The following is an 18136-nucleotide window of genomic DNA, read 5'->3' as shown; positions in this document are numbered from 1 at the left end:
TTTCTAAAGGAAAAAACAGATGAATGTTCCAGTTGATTCTAAAGGCTAGATTTCAAAAGCATACATAAACCACAGACTGCTCTTGTTTGCGTTTCTAATAGGAAGGAGGGCACTGCCCCTCACCATCCTAACTTCTAGGAGTGGCTTTTTCTCTTGGGAGATAGGGAAATCAGTCCCATCCAAGGAAAACATAACAAGCACTTTCTCCATTTCTACTACCTCAAGTTCACAGGACAGGCAGGGAAAACTCTCTACCTGGACTCTAAGAACTTGCCTTCTATTAAGGGGGGAAAAATTTATTCTTTCAGAAATGTATATACATTGCCATACAAAGGTGCCACGATGAAGCAGCTCTCAGCTGGTCTCAGGAGCCTTCCAATGAGCCTTCTTTTATAATGGCCCGGCCAAGATTTCGTGCAAGAGCAAGTCTCAGCATTTCCAACTTGGTGTTCTCGACATCCTCCTAAAAGCAAAGAGAGCCAGCATGACATACAGCTGGAAGTGTTCCTTCTTTAAAGCTCTGCAAGGCTCTATGACCCAAAGGCTGACCGAGGGCATTTAACATTTAGTAGTAGCTTCCAGCAAGTTGATACAAGAACCGCATGCAAAAGCCCACTGCAACCAAGTGCCAGAAAAGTAGAGATCAGAACACCTAGAACCGCCCAGCTTTGCCCTAAAAGAAGTTGGGTGTGTCAATTACAGGTTAAGAAGTAACTCAAGAAGCCCAAGTTTGTAAGGGGCCAGTGTTTCTGGAGGGAAGCAGGGGAGTCCAAGATAGAAGAAGCCTTTTCTCATCGCCATTATGGAATCAACAATCTGAAAGCTAAAATAACCTGGAGTCGCTGAACACCAGGCTCTCTCCACACTGGCCTTCTTGAGGCGAAGTCCTCTAGACATCTCATCAGCTCATATGTTTGCTCTGCTGAAAAAACCACCTAGGAGAGAGAAGAGAGGCTGCTTTGCTTAGCTGCTCCCCAGCCAAGGGCTGCACTGGTTGGGGCATGCACCCAGGTTCAGAGATGGCCTTGCATGTGTGCCCTCTGGAGGAGTGGGCTCTGTATATGCAACCCCGGAAGGACGGAGAGCCCCTGTGCTCATTCCCAGCCCGTCTCGTCAGGGCCCTAGGCTGAATACTGTCAGCAGACAGCTGCCTCCTTTCAAATTAAATCGCTTTTCTTGTGTAGATACTGAGTTTCCAGAGTGGGCATTACAGGGGAATCCACACATCCGTGCAGGGCCCTACTGGGGAGAGGACTATGGATGTGCACCTCCACCAGCTACGGAATGAAGCACAGTCAGGGGCTACAGCACAGAGAAGAAAATCATTCTGAATCCAAACCGTACCTCTTTCTCTTCCAAAAGGGGCAGGGCGTCTATTAGTAGTATTACCCAGAAAGACCGTGGGGCAATCTGGGAAGTCATCAGTGACAGGAGAAGAGAAGCTGCATCAGTAAGACGCTTCTCCCCATAAAATCGGTGGAACTCACGGTATTTTCCTATTGAGAAACAAGAGCACTAGGTCACCTCTGGCCCGAAACAAGACAAGAGAGACCCCAGACCAGCCACTCCAAAGCAGGGAGATTCTTCCAGAACTGTCTCCAAACTCAGGGACCAATGAGACCAACAGGATTGAAAAAAAAACACATTTTGAAGGGGCTCCAAAGAGCCAAACCTGGGAGAATGTAACCATCAAACCAAACAAGAGACCTGGACTGTAACAGATTGAAGAACCCATAAGTCTCAATCTGATCATGAGGAAATAGGAGATAAACCCAAACTGAGGACATTCTATAAGAGAGCAAAACAGACTCTTAAAAAATGTGAAGGTGAGGGGCGCCTGGGTGGCTCGATCAGTTACACATCTGCCTTCGGCTCAGGTCATGGTCCCAGGGTCCTGAGATCAAGCCCCACATCGGGCTCTCTGCTCAGCGGGAAGCCTGCTTCTCCCTTTCCCGCTCCCCCTGCTTGTGCGCGCGCTCTGTCAAATGAAATCTTAAAAAAGTGTCAAGGTGCACAAGCACCAAGAGAGGCAGAGGCACTGAAGAGACAAGAAAACCGAATTTGTGAACGTGGACACGATAAAAGACACCACTGGGACGGCTGATGTAACCAGAACATGGACTGCAGATCTGATGAGAGCAGTACACTCGGAGGCTGGGTCTCTAAGATGATCTTCTTGTTCTTAGGAAACACATGCTCAAGTATTTATGAAGAAAGGGGACCAAAGTCTCCAACTTACTTTCAGATTTTTCCCCAAAACCCTGACAGAATAATAAACGAGGCAAAATAAAAATGGTAAATTTGGAGAAAGTGTACATGGGAGTTCCTTAGTCCTTATACTGCTTTTGCACCTTTCTCTTAAGTTTGAAATTACTGAGAATTGTTAGAAAATATGCTTTGCGGAGTCTCGCACACATGGTTCTAGGAGTTTGGGCTCAACAGGAGGGAACACTGGAGAAGCCTAGATCAGTCCGTCCCATCTGCACAACCCACCACTATGCCAAAGGTCCGGGGCCGAGAGCCCAGAGACTCACCCAAGAAGGTCAGTCGATCACTGAGCATCATGGCTGGCCCCAGGTTGTCAATGAGATCCAGATCAGAAAAGGAGCCTCGCTCACAGTAATCCTTGAGGAACCTGCAAGGCCAGGCCCAGAGGTCTGAGCAAGGGTCCCAGGGCCCCTTCCTCAGCCTCCCAACTTCCTAGACAGTCCCCAGAAAGCCAGGAGTGGTTGAACCCACCTGTCTGACACCAGCGTGGCAAAAGCAGCATCTTTGGCTCGGATGCTCCAAGACAGCGCAGAGCCCAGGCGATTGTTGCGGACAGCTTTCATAGCTAAGATCTTACAAATGCTGCGAACTTGGCAGGGAAAAAGAGAAAAGACAAACTTTTCACTCTTCCAATCAAGGCATTTCTGAACTCTGCCAGATAGGAGCAGGCTTCCCACCTCCTCTGAGCTTTCTGCAGCCTCTCCACAGGCTCCAAATACAACTTGGTTGGCAACACTGGGGACTTTGGGGTTTACAGATTGTCTCCTAGCTCTATTACACCAGGACCCACCCTGACAGGATTGGCTTTGTGACTGGGTTTGATTTCAGGGACGGCAAAAAGATTTTATTGGTCCCCACAGATCGGCTTCTTCATTATCTGTCCAGGTGCCAAAAAACATCCTTTGGGTCTTGAATTGCCCTATGCTTTCAGAGACAGTCATAAGCAAGCAACTGCCTCTGGAAAGAACTTAGGTTTTTATCACTCAACAGTGAAGGGAGAAGGGGCAAATATTACTGCTTTCTTTCTGTGCTCTTCCTGAGCTGCCCCTGGTCCTGCTTCCCCACTGAGCCAGCCTTAGCTAGCAACAGCAACCCACCTGGGAGAAGTAAATTCCAAGCTGACCCCAGTCCTGACCTTCTCAAATAAAAGAGAGGAAGTGGGTCAGGATCTTTTTAAAAGGCAGTGTGCTCCATTGCTTCTAAGTCCTGATGGATCCCTGGCTGTTTGTCCTTCCTCGATAATTTTCCTGTTTTGGCTTATCTCTTGGCACCCACTGCCAGCCTCTCTCCAGTCCAGCTGGCGCAGCATGGAGCAGAAAGTATGCCAGGGGGAGGGCAGGCTCACCTTGCTCAGTCATCTGCCGCTGCTCACAAATCCGAAGCACCTTAAGGGCTTTCTGCTCAGTGCTCAGGGGGATCCGCTCAATGTGCAGCTCCAAAGAAACTCGGCCCAGCTCAGGGCAGTAGTCAAAGTAATCCACTCCCAGCTGCCACAGGCTGCAACCGTCCAAGAACAGACAGGAGAGCCTGGTGAGCCCATGTGCTGCCCTGCAGCCTGGGGACTGGTACCAAGATGGCTCCTCCCCTAGACCCCTGTAGCCTTCAGGGAACTAGACAAGCAAGAACATAATCCAAGATCCAGGGGTACTTGCATGCTGAAAAACACCGTGCTGCCACCTCACACTCTTGGGGCCTTCCTACCTGTGATGAGCAAACAGTCCCGAGGCATATTCCAACAGGAGGAACTCTCTCATGTTAGATCCGAAGCTGGAATAAAACATAACAGGAGACCAAAACCCCTGGCCTGCTCCATTCGGGGCCCTCCCGCAGCCCCACCCGACGGCTGGCATGGCTGCCACACACTTACTAGAGGTTGTGCGACTGGAGGAGCTTGCAGTGATCCAGCAGGTCTGTCAGATGGGCCACAAACCACCAGTTGCTTAGAGCAATGCTGTGGGTTCAAATGCCAGGGCAAGGAGGAGAGTCAGGGTGACAGTGTGGTCCATGTGAGCAGGGACTCTGCACATCCTTTGCATAAAAGGATGGGAGGGACAGTGACAAGTGAAAATCTGTCTGGAAGCACATAGTGAGAAGTTTCTCTGTGCTATGTGGGGACTGACAGTGGATACCCAGGATGCTCAACTCTCAAAGTGGCAGCCAATAATCTAAATCTCTGGAGAATGTCACAGTGAAAATAAAATTCAGGGATCCAATCAGATGCAGAAAATGTGGATACAGAATAATGTATAAGAAAAAGAATAAAAAGAAACGCACTTACCAACACAAGAACAAACTGGTGGTTGCCAGAGGGGAGGGAGGTGGGGGGATGGGATGAGAGTACTAAGTGAAGAGGTACAAACTTCCAGTTATAAAATGAGCAGATCATGGGGATGAAAAGTATAGCACAGGGAATATAGTCAATAATATAACTTTATGTGATAACACATGGTAACTGCACTGCTGGTGGTTAGTGTTTTGTAATGTACATAATTTATCAAATGTTGGAAACCTGAAACTAACACATCAACACTACACAATTAAAAAAAGAAAAAGACTAAAAGACACGTGGTTTCTGAATCTTGATGAAACATGGAATTCAGGGGCGCCTGGGTGGCTCAGTTAAGCGTCTGCCTTTGGCTCAGGTCACAATCCTGGGATCCTGGGATCAAGCCCCATGCAGGGCTCCCTGCTCTGCAGGGAGTCAGCTTCTCCCTCTCCCTCTGCCTGCCCCTCCCCCTGCTTGGGCTCTTTCTATGTCAAATGGATGAATAAAATCTTAAAAACAAAACAAAACATGCGACGCCTGGGTGGCTCAGTTGGTTAAGCAACTGCCTTTGGCTCAGGTCAGGATTTGGGATTGGGCCACGCATTGGGCTCCCTCTCCCTCTCCCTCTGCTGCTTCCCCTGCCTGTACTCTCTCTCTGTCAAATAAAATCTTAAAAAACAAAAATCTTCTGGGGCCCTTGTTAAAAAAAAATGAAGTAGAGTTTCTAGGGCGCTTAGTGTCTAATGCCTTGGAAATCACTATTTTACATCATCAGTTTTATGTAAGCTCCCTAGCACCGTTTTGTACAAAGTATACCAATGCACTCCTTGTCAGTGTGCATACATCATTTCCGGTTATATTATCCATTTGTTACTTGGCATAGGCCTGTTTGTATATAATGCTTGACTATTTTTTTAAAGATTTATTTATTTTAGAGAGAGAGCTAGAGCATGGGAATACAGAGTGGGGAGGGCAGGGCAAGAGGGAGAAAATCTCAAGCAGACTCCCTGCTGAGCACAGAGCCGATGTGGGGCTTGATCTCACAACCCCGAAATCACAGCCTGAGCTGAAACCAAGAGTCAGACACCTGACTGCGCCACCCAGGTGCCCCAATATTTGACTATTTTTTTAAATCTTGGGTAAGGGAAATTTTAATGATTGCTTTCTGTAACAAAATCAAGCACAAATAAAGTAGAAGCAGACTTGTCAAGGCAGGCAGTTTTGAGGTGTACTTGTGCATTAAGGTAAGAAATTCTGCTTTCGGGGCGCCTGGGTGGCTCAGTGGTTGGGCATCTGCCCTTGGCTCAGGTCATGATCCCAGGGTCCTGGGATCGAGACACACATCGGGCTCCCTGCTCGGCGGGAGGCCTGCTTCTCCCTCTCCCATTCCCCCTGCTTGTGTTCCTGCTCTCGCTCTGTCAGTCAAATAAATAAATAAAATATTAAAAAAAAAAATTTCTGCTTTCATGATATAAAAAGACCAGGGATTGGTTTACACTGAATTACTGGACAAATATTTAAAACTTCTGCCTTGGGGCACCTGGGTGGCTCAGTCATTAGGTGTCTGCCTTTGGCTCAGGTCATGATCCCAGGGTGCTGGGATCAAGCCCCACATCGGGCTCCCTGCTCAGTGTGGAGCCTGCTTCTCCCTCTCCCACTCCCCCTGCTTGTGTTCCCTCTCACTGTGTCTCTGTCAAATAAATAAAATCTTAAATTTTTTTTTTCTAATTTAATAAAACTTCTGCCTTGTTCTTAGGGCTATGGATCCTCAGATACTCCATCTGTTCCAGGATCCCACCATTAGGGAAAGTCCTTGTTGGCCTAACATTCACTTTCAAGATTAGCTTTTTCAAACTTTTTTTTTTTTAAGATTTTACTTATTTATGCCCAATGACTGAGCCACCCAGGTGCCCCTTTTCAAACTATTAATAACTGTGTATATCTATGACATTCAAAAAATTATGTATGCTGGGGCGCCTGTCTGGCTCAATTGGTAGAGCATGTGACTCTTTATCTCAGAGCCATGAGTTTAAGCCCCATATTAGGCACAGAGATTACTTAAAAGAAAACTGGGGCACCTGGGTGGCTCAGTCGGTTAGGTGTCTGACACTTGATTTCAGCTCAGTCATGATCTTAGGGTCCTGGGATCGAGCCCAGAGTCGGGCTCCCTGCACAGTGGGGAGTCTGCCACTCCCCTTGCTTGTGTGCTCACTCTGTCTCTCAAACAACTAATCTTTAAAAATAAAAAAATAAATTATCTCTGCTGATTTTCAAAAACACCCGTATTTCTACAATCATCCTCGAATACTAAGAGTTCTGTAAGTTCATTATGTGCTACACAAAGTTGATCATGCTCAAGTTTTTATTTTAAGATTTATTTATTTATTTGACAGAGAGAGAGAGACAGCGAGAGGGAACACAAGCAGGGGGAGTGGGAGAGAGAGAAGCAGGCTTCCCACAGAGCAGGGAGCCTGATGTGGGGCTTGATCCCAGGACCCTGGGATCACGACCCAAGCCGAAGGCAGACCCCCAATGACCGAGCCACCCAGGCGCCCCTCAGGTTTTTAAAGATACTTCATTGGTCCAGGTTTTCCTTTAGCTATGGCTTTCCTAATTTTGCAATTCTACTGTGTTACTTCCTGACCTTAATCCCTATAAATAGGATATCTCTTTATGGCAGCCCCCTAAACAAACCCCAACTCACTGGATACTGTTGTTGCTCTTAATTATTCTAATTTCATCATAGGTCTTTGTGTATCAGTAATTCAATGGAATACTGTCATTTGGTTACCTAGACAGTGTTTTGTTTTGTTTTGTTTTAAAGATTCTTTTTGAGGGGCGCCTGGGTGGCTCTGTCGGTTAAGTGTCTGCCTTTGGCTCAGGTCATAATCCCGGGGTCCTGGGATCAAGTCCCACATCGGGCTCCCTGCTCACTGGGGAACCTGCTTCTCCCTCTCCTCCCTACTCATGTGCTCTCTCTCGCTATCACAGTCTCTCTCTCAAATAAATAAAAATCTTAAAAAAAAAAAGATTTTGAGAGAGTGAGTGCAAGCAGGGGGGCGGGGTAGAGGGAGAGGGAGAAGCAGACTCCCCACTGAGCAGGGAGCCTGATGTGGGACTCAATCCCAGGGTTCTGGAATCATGACCAACGAGACAGTGGTTTAACAAAAAAGGTACCACAGGGCACCTGGGTGGCTCAGTTGGTTAAGCGACTGCCTTCGGCTCAGGTCATGGTCCTGGAGTCCCGGGATCGAGCCCCGCATCGGGCTCCCTGCTCAGCAGGAAGTCTGCTTCTCCCTCTGACCCTCTTCCCTCTCGTGCTCTCTCTTTCTCTCTCTCAAATAAATAAAATCTTAAAAAAAAAAAAACAAAAAAGGTACCACAAATGGTCCTTGAGACCACAGTTTCAGTCAGTCCCTACCTCTCTAACCCCTTCATCTAGAAAATGTTAAGTAATTTTATCTTTTGCCTACCTGGACTGTTTTATTATTTATTTATTTATTTATTAAGATTTTGTTCATCCATTTGACACAGAGAAAGAGAACAAACAAGCAGGCAGAGCGGCAGGCAGCGGGAGAGAGAGGAGCAGGCTACCTGCTGAGCAGACAAAGCCCAACATGGGGCTCGATCCCAGACGCTGAGCCACCCAGGCGCTGCTGGACTATTTTAAAAAGAAAATGAGAAAATGGACATAAAATTGCTTTAAAAAGATTCCTTTAGGGGCGCCTGGGTGGCTCAGTGGTTAAGCGTCTGCCTTCGGCTCAGGTCATGATCCCGGGGTCCTGGGATCGAGCCCCGCGTCGGGCTCCCTGCTCGGCGGGGAGTCTGCTTCTCCCTCTGCCACTGACCGCCCCCAGCTCGTGCTCCCACCACTCGTGCCCTCCCTTACACTCTCTCAGATAAATAAAATCTTCAAAAAAAGATTCCTTTGAATAGCACTCTATAAATATAAAAATCAGCAAATCTGAGATTGAGGTTAACATATAACTAGTCTCCTACTAAACTGCTTACTGAGCACCATGGATCTGCTTTAGCAGCACCGCAAATTGGTTCAAATTCAGTTCTGCTACTCAGTGACTGGTCAGTTACCGTTTTAACTTTAGCTTCATTGCCAAAGTGGAGGAATTATGATGGTCAGTACCGTGTTCTGAGACTCTGAAGCCATCTTTAGAAACTGAAGTTATGAAAAATTCAAAAATAACAGATAAGGGGCGCCTGGGTGGATCAGTTGGTTAAGCATCCAACTCTTGATTTTGGCTCAGGTCATGATCTCAGGGTCGTGGGATTGATCCCATCAAGCTCCACACTCAGCAAGGAGTCTGCTTGAGATTCTCTCTCCTTCTCCCTCTGCCCCTCCCCCTGCTCTCAGGCACGTGCATTCTAAACTAATAAAGAAAAGCTTTAAAAAAAATGGCTGGTCCTGGAGAAAAATATTAAATAAGGTGAGCAAATATAAGCCTACAAGATCTAGGGTGCCTGGGTGGCTCAGTCGATTAAGCGTCTGTCTTCGGCTCAGGTCATGACCCCAGGGTCCTGGGACTGAGCCCCGCATCAGGCTCCCTGCTTCTCCCTCTCCCTCTCCCCTCCACTCGTGTTCTCACGCACTCTGCTCTCTCTCTCTCTCAAATAAATAAAAAGCTTTAAAAAAAGAAAAAAAATAAAGCTACAAGACATAAAAACAAGTTGCCTTCCCACATACACAGTCCACTCTCCTAGAATAAGCTCCACATAGAAAATGAATCAAAAGGGAGTAGTTATTTGAACAGAGGGCTGGAGGAGGAGGGGAGGACACAGGACGACAAGGACAAGGAGCCCTCCCAAAACGGGGGCAACAGCCAGTGTAAAGGCCCTGCGGTAGAAACCCCGTCTTGCTCCTACTTCAGAATGAAGTCGTGTGACTCAAACTTCAAGGTAAGCACAGGCCAGCTCACTAAGGGCCTTGTGAGGGGAAGCTGCCGGGACAGAGAGCAGGAAAATATGGTTTAACACTGAAAACACTGGCAAATCAAAACCACAATGAGCTATCAGCTCACACCTGTCACAACAGCTAAACTCAACAACACAAACGACAGATGTTGGCAAGGATGTGGGGAACGGGGACCCCTCGTGCACCGTTGGTGGGGATGCAAACTGGTGCAGCCACTATGGAAAACAGTATGGAGGTTTCTCAGAAAGTTAAAAATAGAAGGGGCGCCTGGCTTAGTTGGTAGTGTGCGCAACTCTTGATCTTGGGGTCTCAAGTTCGAGCCCCACACCGGGTATAGAGCTTACTTACCAAAAAAAAAAAAAAAAGTTAAAAATACAACTACCCGGGGCGCCTGGGGGGCTCAGTCGTTAAGCGTCTGCCTTCGGCTCAGGTCATGATCCCAGGGTCCTGGGATCGAGCCCCGCGTCGGGTTCCCTGCTCTGTGGGAAGCCTGCTTCTCCCTCTCCCACTTCCCCTGCTTGTGTTCCCTCTCTCGCTGTCAAATAAATAAATAAAATCTTAAAAAAAAAAAAAAATACAACTACCCTATGACCCAGCAATTGCACCACTAAGTATTTACCCAAGGGATACAAAAATACTAATTCAAAGGGGTACCTGCATCCCAATGTTTATTGCAGCCTTATCTACAACAGCTAAACTATGGAAAGAGCCCAGATGTCCATCGACTGATGAGTGGATAGAGAGGATGTAAGATACACAGTCTGAGTCACACAGGCTTCTGGTCCTTGTTAATCTGACTCCTTTCTGATCTGTCACCTCAAGCCCTCCCTTAGTCTTTCAGCTCCAAGAGATGTTGGCAGTTCCTTCAGCAGGTAACAGGCCTTCTTTCTTTCCTGCCTGTGCCTTTCCCCATGCTTTTCTCTCTGCCCAAAATGATCTTTTCTGATGTTCTTTGCTGAACTTTTCAGGACTCAACTTGAATGGAGCCTCCTTCAAGAATTTTTTCCTCACCTTCCAATCTGATATAAGGTCCTCTCTTAAGGGGTTCCACGACATCTGGCCTACACAGCTGCTGTTACTCAGACTGATGCTGACGGTTACGGCGAGATAGCCAGCCAGTGACAGCACGCCCCAGTCTCGCAGCCCTCGAACACCTCCCTAAGGGGATACAGCAGCCTCCAAGGCTGCAGGGCAGCGACCACTGAAGGCAGAGAGCTAATGACACAGCTCGAGTGACCAAGACAAGCTTATGCTGAACAAGGCCTATACGCCCTCCCTGCAGAGCTAGATAAATCTCAACAAATTTTGGAGCTTCACACACTACGATGGACAACCCCAAAAGCAAGCTCTACATAAGCCAGGCAAACAGCCCCATCATTCAAAGATGTTTAAGGAAGGCTCAATTAACAGCTCTGGGATGGCCTCTGACAGAAAAGAGAGAACTCTGGAGCTGGGGAGACCAGCAGGGTGAAAGTCCTACCCAGAGGACTATAGCTCTCCAACGGACTGTCTGCCCTGCACTGGAGCCACTGCTGCCCCCTCACCCCAACTCCTCTCTCGCTTCGGTGGCTCTACAGCAACCACTGCCTAGCTGAGCTCGGGTGGCTGTGGGCCTTCTTCTGCAAATGCTGTGTGAAGGTCTGTCTGCGCCCCGCAGCAGCCAAAGTTATGGGCCAGGCCAAAGTTCCAGCAAGAAAATTCTAGATTTAGGAAAACATAGTGGACCTCTTAGTTTTTGAAGGAAGCCTGTTTCCTTCTCGTTCATTATTTTGGGAGGACCTTAAGGGCACCAGAAAACTGCCATGTTGCTCAGCTCTCAGTGAATGTGTGCCAGCTCCCTGTTTCCTTTTGCCAGAGAGCACAGAACTGGCTTTTAGAGGAAGCTGTAAGGTTCGGGGGGGGTGGGGGGGGTGAGGGGGAGGTAAGATGAGCACTTGGATTGCCGACTTCTCCTTTCAGCTGTGGAGGTAACAGGCAAACATGTGGCCCTTCAGCAGGGGTTGACAAACTATGGCATATGCTCTACTTCAGAACGCTTCACTGCCCTTTCTGCCCCAAAGGGTCTGGCTGACTTAACATGGGGATCATCAGGTGCCCATTTAGAAATCTCCCTTCTAGGGTGCCTGGGTGGCTCAGTGGGTTGGGCTTCTGCCTTCGGCTCAGGTCATGATCCCAGGGTCCTGGGATCGAGTCCCACCCTGGGCTCCTTGTTCAGTGGGGAGCCTGCTTCTCACCCTGCCTGCCACTGCCCTGCTTGTGCTGTCAAACACACAAAATCTTAAAAAAAAAAAGAACACCTCCCTTTTAGCACCTTTAAAAAGTATTCCCCTCATTCCCCTTTACAGGGTAGTCATGAACCCAGTTGACATCACACCCAAAGAAAGCAACAAGACTTCCCTACACCACCAGCCCACTGGCCCAATTCCAGATGTTCACCACTTTCCCAGGAACCTAGCTTGGGTCTGACTGTAACTCAGGAGAAACCAAGTGCTCACAAGACCTCAAATCCAATCCTTCCCCATCCAGGAGGGCACATTTCTAAAACTCTGCTACTCTCTCTGAAAATACTTCAGCCTTTCCTCCAATACCTGAGATAAGGTCCCAGGACTTGCATTATGGTACCACTTTCAAAACAGAGTAGGAAGTAGCTTCCTGATCAGAAAACCCAAGCTCTGGGGCACCTGGGTGGCTCAGTCGTTAGGCGTCTGCCTTCGGCTCAGGTCATGATCCCAGGGTCCTGGGATCAAGCCCCACATCGGGCTCCCTGCTCGGCGGGAAGCCTGCTTCTCCCTCTCCCACTCCCCCTGCTTGTGTTCCTGCTCGTGGTGTCAAATAAATAAATAAAATCTTTAAAAAAAGAAAGAAAAAAAACCCAAGCTCCAAAATTTATAGGAACAGAAATACTTTAGACCCTTTCCTGCTTGCCAGGACAAAGAAATGCCCAGACTAAGGGACTGAGAGTCTGATCCTTCCTTATGTGTGACTGGCAGGAGGGTGATGCCATTTTCTGTGGCATTCATGAAAGCCACTCTTCTTCACTGGCACCCCTCTCTTTTTTTCTACTGTCACTACAGAGAACAGTGTGCTTTCCCCTTTTGTTATCCCTCCTCCTGGTTTTGCTCAAATCTGATTTGTTTCCAAAAATTCAGACGTGGCTTATGAAGGAAGCCCTGGTGGAAATAACCCACTGCTCTAACAGACAGTATATTTAGGAATGCCCATTACTTCGAATTATAGGCAGAGATAATGACAAAGCCAAATAACAACATGTGTGTGTGCACCTTTGTTTTTTTGTTTGTTTGTTTTTTAAAGATTTTATTTATTTATTTCAGAGAGAGAATGAGAGAGAGAGAGCACATGAGAGGGGGGAGGGTCAGAGGGAGAAGCAGACTCCCCGCTGAGCAGGGAGCCCCATGCGATGCCATGCGGGACAGTGTGTGTGCACCTTTGTAAGTTACTCTCACTAACCACTCTGTGCAGATACCCCACCCCCCACCAGCTGGATTCCGTAAGTCATGTTCCAGCTCCAGCTACACGTCTGTGAAAAGAATACGGACACAAAACCTGGTTTTCTTTCTCCAAATCTAGCACCATTTTCTTCAAGCTCTGGCTTTGTTCTGGCTCAAACAGGAAGAGCATAGCAGGAGGGGATCCCTTCCCATTGCCCAGATCTACTGAAAAAGATCCAGTAGAGGTCAGTGAATTTTATACTGAGTAAGGCCATCTGCTGTAGTTCCCAACAGTCTCCCTTCCAGGAGTCTTCAATGCAATACCCACTTGTCCGGGCTGCACAAGGGAAGCCAAACTGTGTCTGATTTACTATATACGGAAATTCCTGACAAGCTGTACCTTTGATTCATTATGTCTGACACTCCCTTTCCTGCCTTGCTGAAGGTTCAATGCACTGACAAGACACCCTTTTGAGGAGAGGGGTGGTGTAGAATCCCTGCTCTAAACAGACTCAGCCTGGAGCCTGTTGGGGTAGCAGGCCGTGGCTCACTAGAGAGTGAGACTACTGAGAAGTGCTCTCCCTTAAGGCAGTTTGCATAAACATCAAGTTCCAAGAAATAGGCTTACTGGCTTTTTCTGGATTTTAAATATCAAAGTAGGGTGCCTGGGTGGCTCAGTTGGTTAAGCGACTGCCATCAGCTCAGGTCATGATCCTGGAGTCTCGGGATCGATTCCCACATCGGGCTCCCTGCTCAGCGGGGAGTCTGCTTCTCCCTCTCCTGCTCCCCCCTCTTGTGCTCTCTCTCTCTCTCTCTCATTCTCTCTCTCAAATAAATAAAATCTTTAAAAAATAAACAAATAAATAAATATCAAAGTAATTTACTGCAACATTGTTTAAGTAAACATCCCTGAAATGAAAACTGTTATAAATACAGTAGCCCTCAAGCCTCAGGAAGGTCCCCAAGCTTGTCCAGAGAGAAGCCATTATCTACCTCCATGTGGCTCAGGAGGGCAGCATGTGTGTGGGAAGAAAGTTAAGACACCAGTAAGAAGGAAGAAGACATTCTAAGAAAGGATGGTGGTGACGGTTGCAAAACATTCTGACTATACTTTGTGTCACTGAACTGTACACATAAAGACAGAAAAGGTGGTGGCGGAGAACTCCTACCTGCATTCCTTGATCACTTGGTGGATGTCAAACTCAAAGGCTGCCAACAAGATGTTGTCCAGGGGTTCTGGGCTGCTCTCACCTCCCAAAAACAGGTCAAGGCTGGACTGTGGAAAGGTGGTGACCCACTCAATTCCCAGACGGAAGCAGAGACTCAAGGGGGCAAGGCAGGGCTGCTGTGTAGGGAACCCTGGAGAAGGGTGATGGGGTCCTTCAAAAAGGGCCAAACAAAGGGCACCTGGCTGGCTCGCTGGAAAAACGTGCGACTCATGATCTCTAGAGTCTTGAGTTTGAGCCCCACGTTTGGGGTAGAGATTACTAAAAAAAAAATAAACTTAAAAGGAGGGGGGAGGGGCAAAGGGAAGACCCTTCCTGTTCTCCAGGGAGGTTCAACTCAGAGGCCGCACACTGAAAATGACTTAGCCCGCAGGATTCCTACTCCCCACCACCATCCCTTGGGAGTTCAGGCTCACCTGGGCATAGAGATGCAGGTCAATGGGTTTTACTGTGGGATGAGAGTACAGGAGCCGGGTCACTAGGAAATGATACCAGTTATTCAGAAGCTCCTTCTGCTCCAACAAGGCAGCTTCATCCCCCAGCATGATCTAAGGAAAGAAATATTTTCCCTCAGTTCCAGAGCCAACTTCTCTGTTAACTCTCCTGATCTCAGGGTGCCTGGGTAGCTCAGTCGGTGAAGCGCCTGCCTTTGGCTCAGGTCATGATCCTGAGGTCCTAGGACTGAGGCCTGCATCGGGCTCTCTGCTCCACGAGAAGCCTGCTTCTCACCCCCTGCCACTCATGCTCTCTCGTGCGTGCTCTCTCTCAAATAAATAAATAAAATCTAAACAATAAAGCAAAAAAACCTCTCCCGATCTCAACTAGAGCATCTGATCTGAAAGCCCTTCCTTCCTGGCAGAGCTGATGGATAGCCTTGTCCAAAGAGGATCATGCTCCCGCTGTTGCTGTGTTGGATGTCACAGCCCCAACTTGGACCCCAACCTAGACTTCCTTTCCACAGACCTTGCAGAGAGACTCCAGGTGAGGACTGGCAGCAAAAGTGCTGTCCTGGAGGTGACGCTCACATTCCTCATGCCAGTGCTGCCACTTGAGCTCCAGCTCTGTCAGCGTCTGGGTGTTACCAGGCTAAGGGGAAAGACACAGTGAGATGCCATTGCCACAGAAACCCCTTGTACTTAATGAACGAACCCCTCTCTTGTGACCCAGCAGAGCAGGGCTGCTCCCACATACACTGAGAACGGGCATTGTCCTCATCAGGTCCCCTAGGATTCGGCACATGCCTGCAGAGGAGGGGCTGGCGTCGGCTTCCTTGGAGAGCATCTGCCGAGCCTCGTCCAGCCGGCCCTGTAGTACCAAGATGGTCACCTGGGAGGACACACAAGAGCATGAACATTCACAGAGGCCCAGAAGCCAGTCTCTTCAATCCACACTTGGGCTTCCTAGACTTATGGAAGTGTGATGGTTCCTTCCCTCCAGCAGTAATCGAAGTCATCTAGTCTAAGGGTTTTAACCTGGACCATGCTTTTCAAACTCCATGTTGTAACCCATTACAGATTGCAACCAACTTTTTAAAAAATAAATGAAATGGGGATGCCTGGCTAGATCAGTCGGTAGAGCATGCACCTCTTAATCTCAGGGTCATGAGTTCAAGCCCCACACTGGATGTAGAATTTACACAATAAATGAATGAATGAAACAGAAAACAGAAAATGACATAGTACATCAAGTAAAGATTGGTTCGTAAAAGGTTCAGTTCAAATAAATATACATACACACACATACACTCAATATAAATAGTCAATCCTCTTCATTCAGGATTCCGTATTTGTGAATTTGCCTACTTGTTAACATTTATTTGTAACCCCAAAATCAATACGTGAGGTACTTTCACCATTACTTGTGGACATGTCCAGAGTGGCAAAAACTGAGTCACTTGATGTGCACATTCCCAGCTGAGGTTGAACAAGGTGGGGCGCTCTACCTTCTTGTATCAACTCTCACGCTAAACAAATGTCTTTTTCAGGATCTACCTAGTGCCACTTTTTTTGTATTGTGGTGCTTTTTGCTGAGCCCCAAGCATAGTGCTGAAGTGCTATACTAAGTGCTAAGTGCTAAGAAGGGATGATGGCCCACAGGGAGAAAAATGTGTGTTAGATAAGCTTCATTCAGGCATGCACTACAGTGTTGTTGGCCATGAGATCAATGTTAATGAGTCAACAGTATATATTAAATAAGGTGTCTTTAAGCAAAACCATACATAAAACAAAGTTATATACTGATCAACTGACAAAAATGGGATCAGAGGCTGGAAGAATCCTGTATTACAGTAATCAGTAATACAGTGTTTCAGACAACTTTATAGACCTTAACTGTCATGAATAATGACAACCAATAGTATATACACACTAACAAATACGTAAAACATACAAAGTAACATCTTCCCATACTAAGTCATGCTCAAAAAAGCCAAAGATATATATGCTGACAAATCCCCAATTTCTCTCTAGCCTGCACTTCCTTCTCTGGATTCCAGACTTGTACACCTTACTGCCAAGACAGTGTCACGACTTGGACCTCATGGGCATCTTAAACGTAGCATGTCTAGGGTGCCTGGGTGGCTCAGTTGGTTAAGCGACTACCTTCAGCTCAGGTCATGATCCTGGAGTCCCGGGATCGGGTCCCGCATCGGGCTCCCTGCTCGGTGGGGAGTCTGCTTCTCCCTCTGACCCTCTCCCCTCTCATGCTCTCTATCTCATTCTCTCTCTCAAATAAATAAAATCTTAAAAAAAAAAAAAAAAAAAAGTAGCATGTCTAAAAGTAAACACCCGGCTGCCTCCAACTCACCAACCTGATCTTCCCACATTCTGCTATTTCTTACAAATGCACATCTAATCTATTAGCCAATCCCATCAAGAGTATCCTTAAACTGCATCCAGAATCTAATCACTTTTCACCACCTCCTCTGTTCGGCACCCATCCTTGTCCAAGTCACCAATATCTTTGCCTGGTTTAGTACCATAGCCTCTAGACTGGTCTCTGCTTCCACCCTTGCTCCATCCTTGGTAGGGCAGCCAGAGAGCCTTGAAAACCTACATCCGACCACAGCGTGAATGCTCAGCTCTCCAATGCCCCCTCACCCCATTTGATTCAGGGGTTGTGTCCATCAACTAGCTTACACACATATATGTCCTTTAATCATAATTTTTTTTCAAGACTTCATTTATTTGAGAGAGAGCACGAGTGGGGCGAGGGGCAGAAGGAGAAGGAGGAGCAGGAGTGGGGGGACCTGACGTGAGACTTGATTCCAGGACCCCGAGATCATGACCTGAGCTGAAATCAGGCTTAAATGACTAAGCCACCCAAGCGCCCTAAACATAACATAATTGCAAACATAATCTTATTATTACCTGCACTGTACAGAAGAAGAAACTAAAGGCTGTTAACACATTTAAGACCTCACAGCTAGAAAGAGGCAGAGCTGGGATGCTAACTCTGGCAATGTGGCACCGCAGACCATGTTCTCACCACTCTGCTCTACCGCCTCTCTCCAAGTCCTTAGGACAGTCCAGGGACCCCTCCAATCTGACCCTGTGACTCTCTGCCCTTACGTCTCCAACTCCTGCCCTTGCTCACACTGCTCCTGATCCCACTGAGCCTCCAGGTGAGGGCGTTTGCAGGTCTCACTGTCTGCAACACTCTTTCCCCTCCTTTGGCCCAGTACCCCACCCCCCACATCGCCTCATGAGGGAGGCCTTCCTTGATTCCCCAGCTCTAGAATTGCCAATTCCCCAGCTTGGCTTTACTGCTCTCCATACCACAGTGCTTCCCTGTTAGGCATGCTACATATTTTACTTGTTGCTGTATTTATTTCCTGTCTCCCCACCCAGGAAGTAAACTTCTTTGCCCACTTTGGTCACGGTTGTTTCCTCACTGCCTTGCAAACAGGAGCGCTCGATAAATACTCAGTGAATGAATCAGAGAATCAAAATCTGGGCCCAATACTTCCTGAACAAAGGCTCTCCCCTCACTTGCACAGATC

General features: G+C 47.6%; 1 protein-coding gene across 2 annotated transcripts in view; it reads right to left on the bottom strand.

Annotated features, from left to right (window-relative positions):
• Positions 1-5: 5 nt before the first annotated feature.
• NUP85 (nucleoporin 85) overlaps positions 6-18136 on the bottom strand; it is a 42614-nt gene continuing 24483 nt past the window's right edge. For both annotated transcript variants that reach the window (XM_027567566.1, XM_027567565.2), the window contains exons 8-19: positions 15328-15462; positions 15100-15222; positions 14553-14684; positions 14080-14186; positions 4136-4219; positions 3970-4035; positions 3614-3765; positions 2740-2857; positions 2535-2635; positions 1345-1496; positions 834-935; positions 6-463 (exon numbers count right to left, since the gene is read on the bottom strand). In XM_027567566.1, coding sequence (XP_027423367.1) covers positions 365-463; positions 834-935; positions 1345-1496; positions 2535-2635; positions 2740-2857; positions 3614-3765; positions 3970-4035; positions 4136-4219; positions 14080-14186; positions 14553-14684; positions 15100-15222; positions 15328-15462 — 1371 coding nt within the window. In that variant the 3' untranslated portion in view covers positions 6-364. The remainder of the gene's footprint in view (positions 464-833; positions 936-1344; positions 1497-2534; positions 2636-2739; positions 2858-3613; positions 3766-3969; positions 4036-4135; positions 4220-14079; positions 14187-14552; positions 14685-15099; positions 15223-15327; positions 15463-18136) is intronic.

Source organism: Zalophus californianus, chromosome 16 (assembly GCF_009762305.2).
Source record: "Zalophus californianus isolate mZalCal1 chromosome 16, mZalCal1.pri.v2, whole genome shotgun sequence".
Classification (NCBI taxonomy): domain Eukaryota; kingdom Metazoa; phylum Chordata; class Mammalia; order Carnivora; family Otariidae; genus Zalophus; species Zalophus californianus.
The sequence above is the reverse complement of the archived record's forward strand: the minus strand, read 5'-3'. Positions and strand labels throughout refer to the sequence as shown.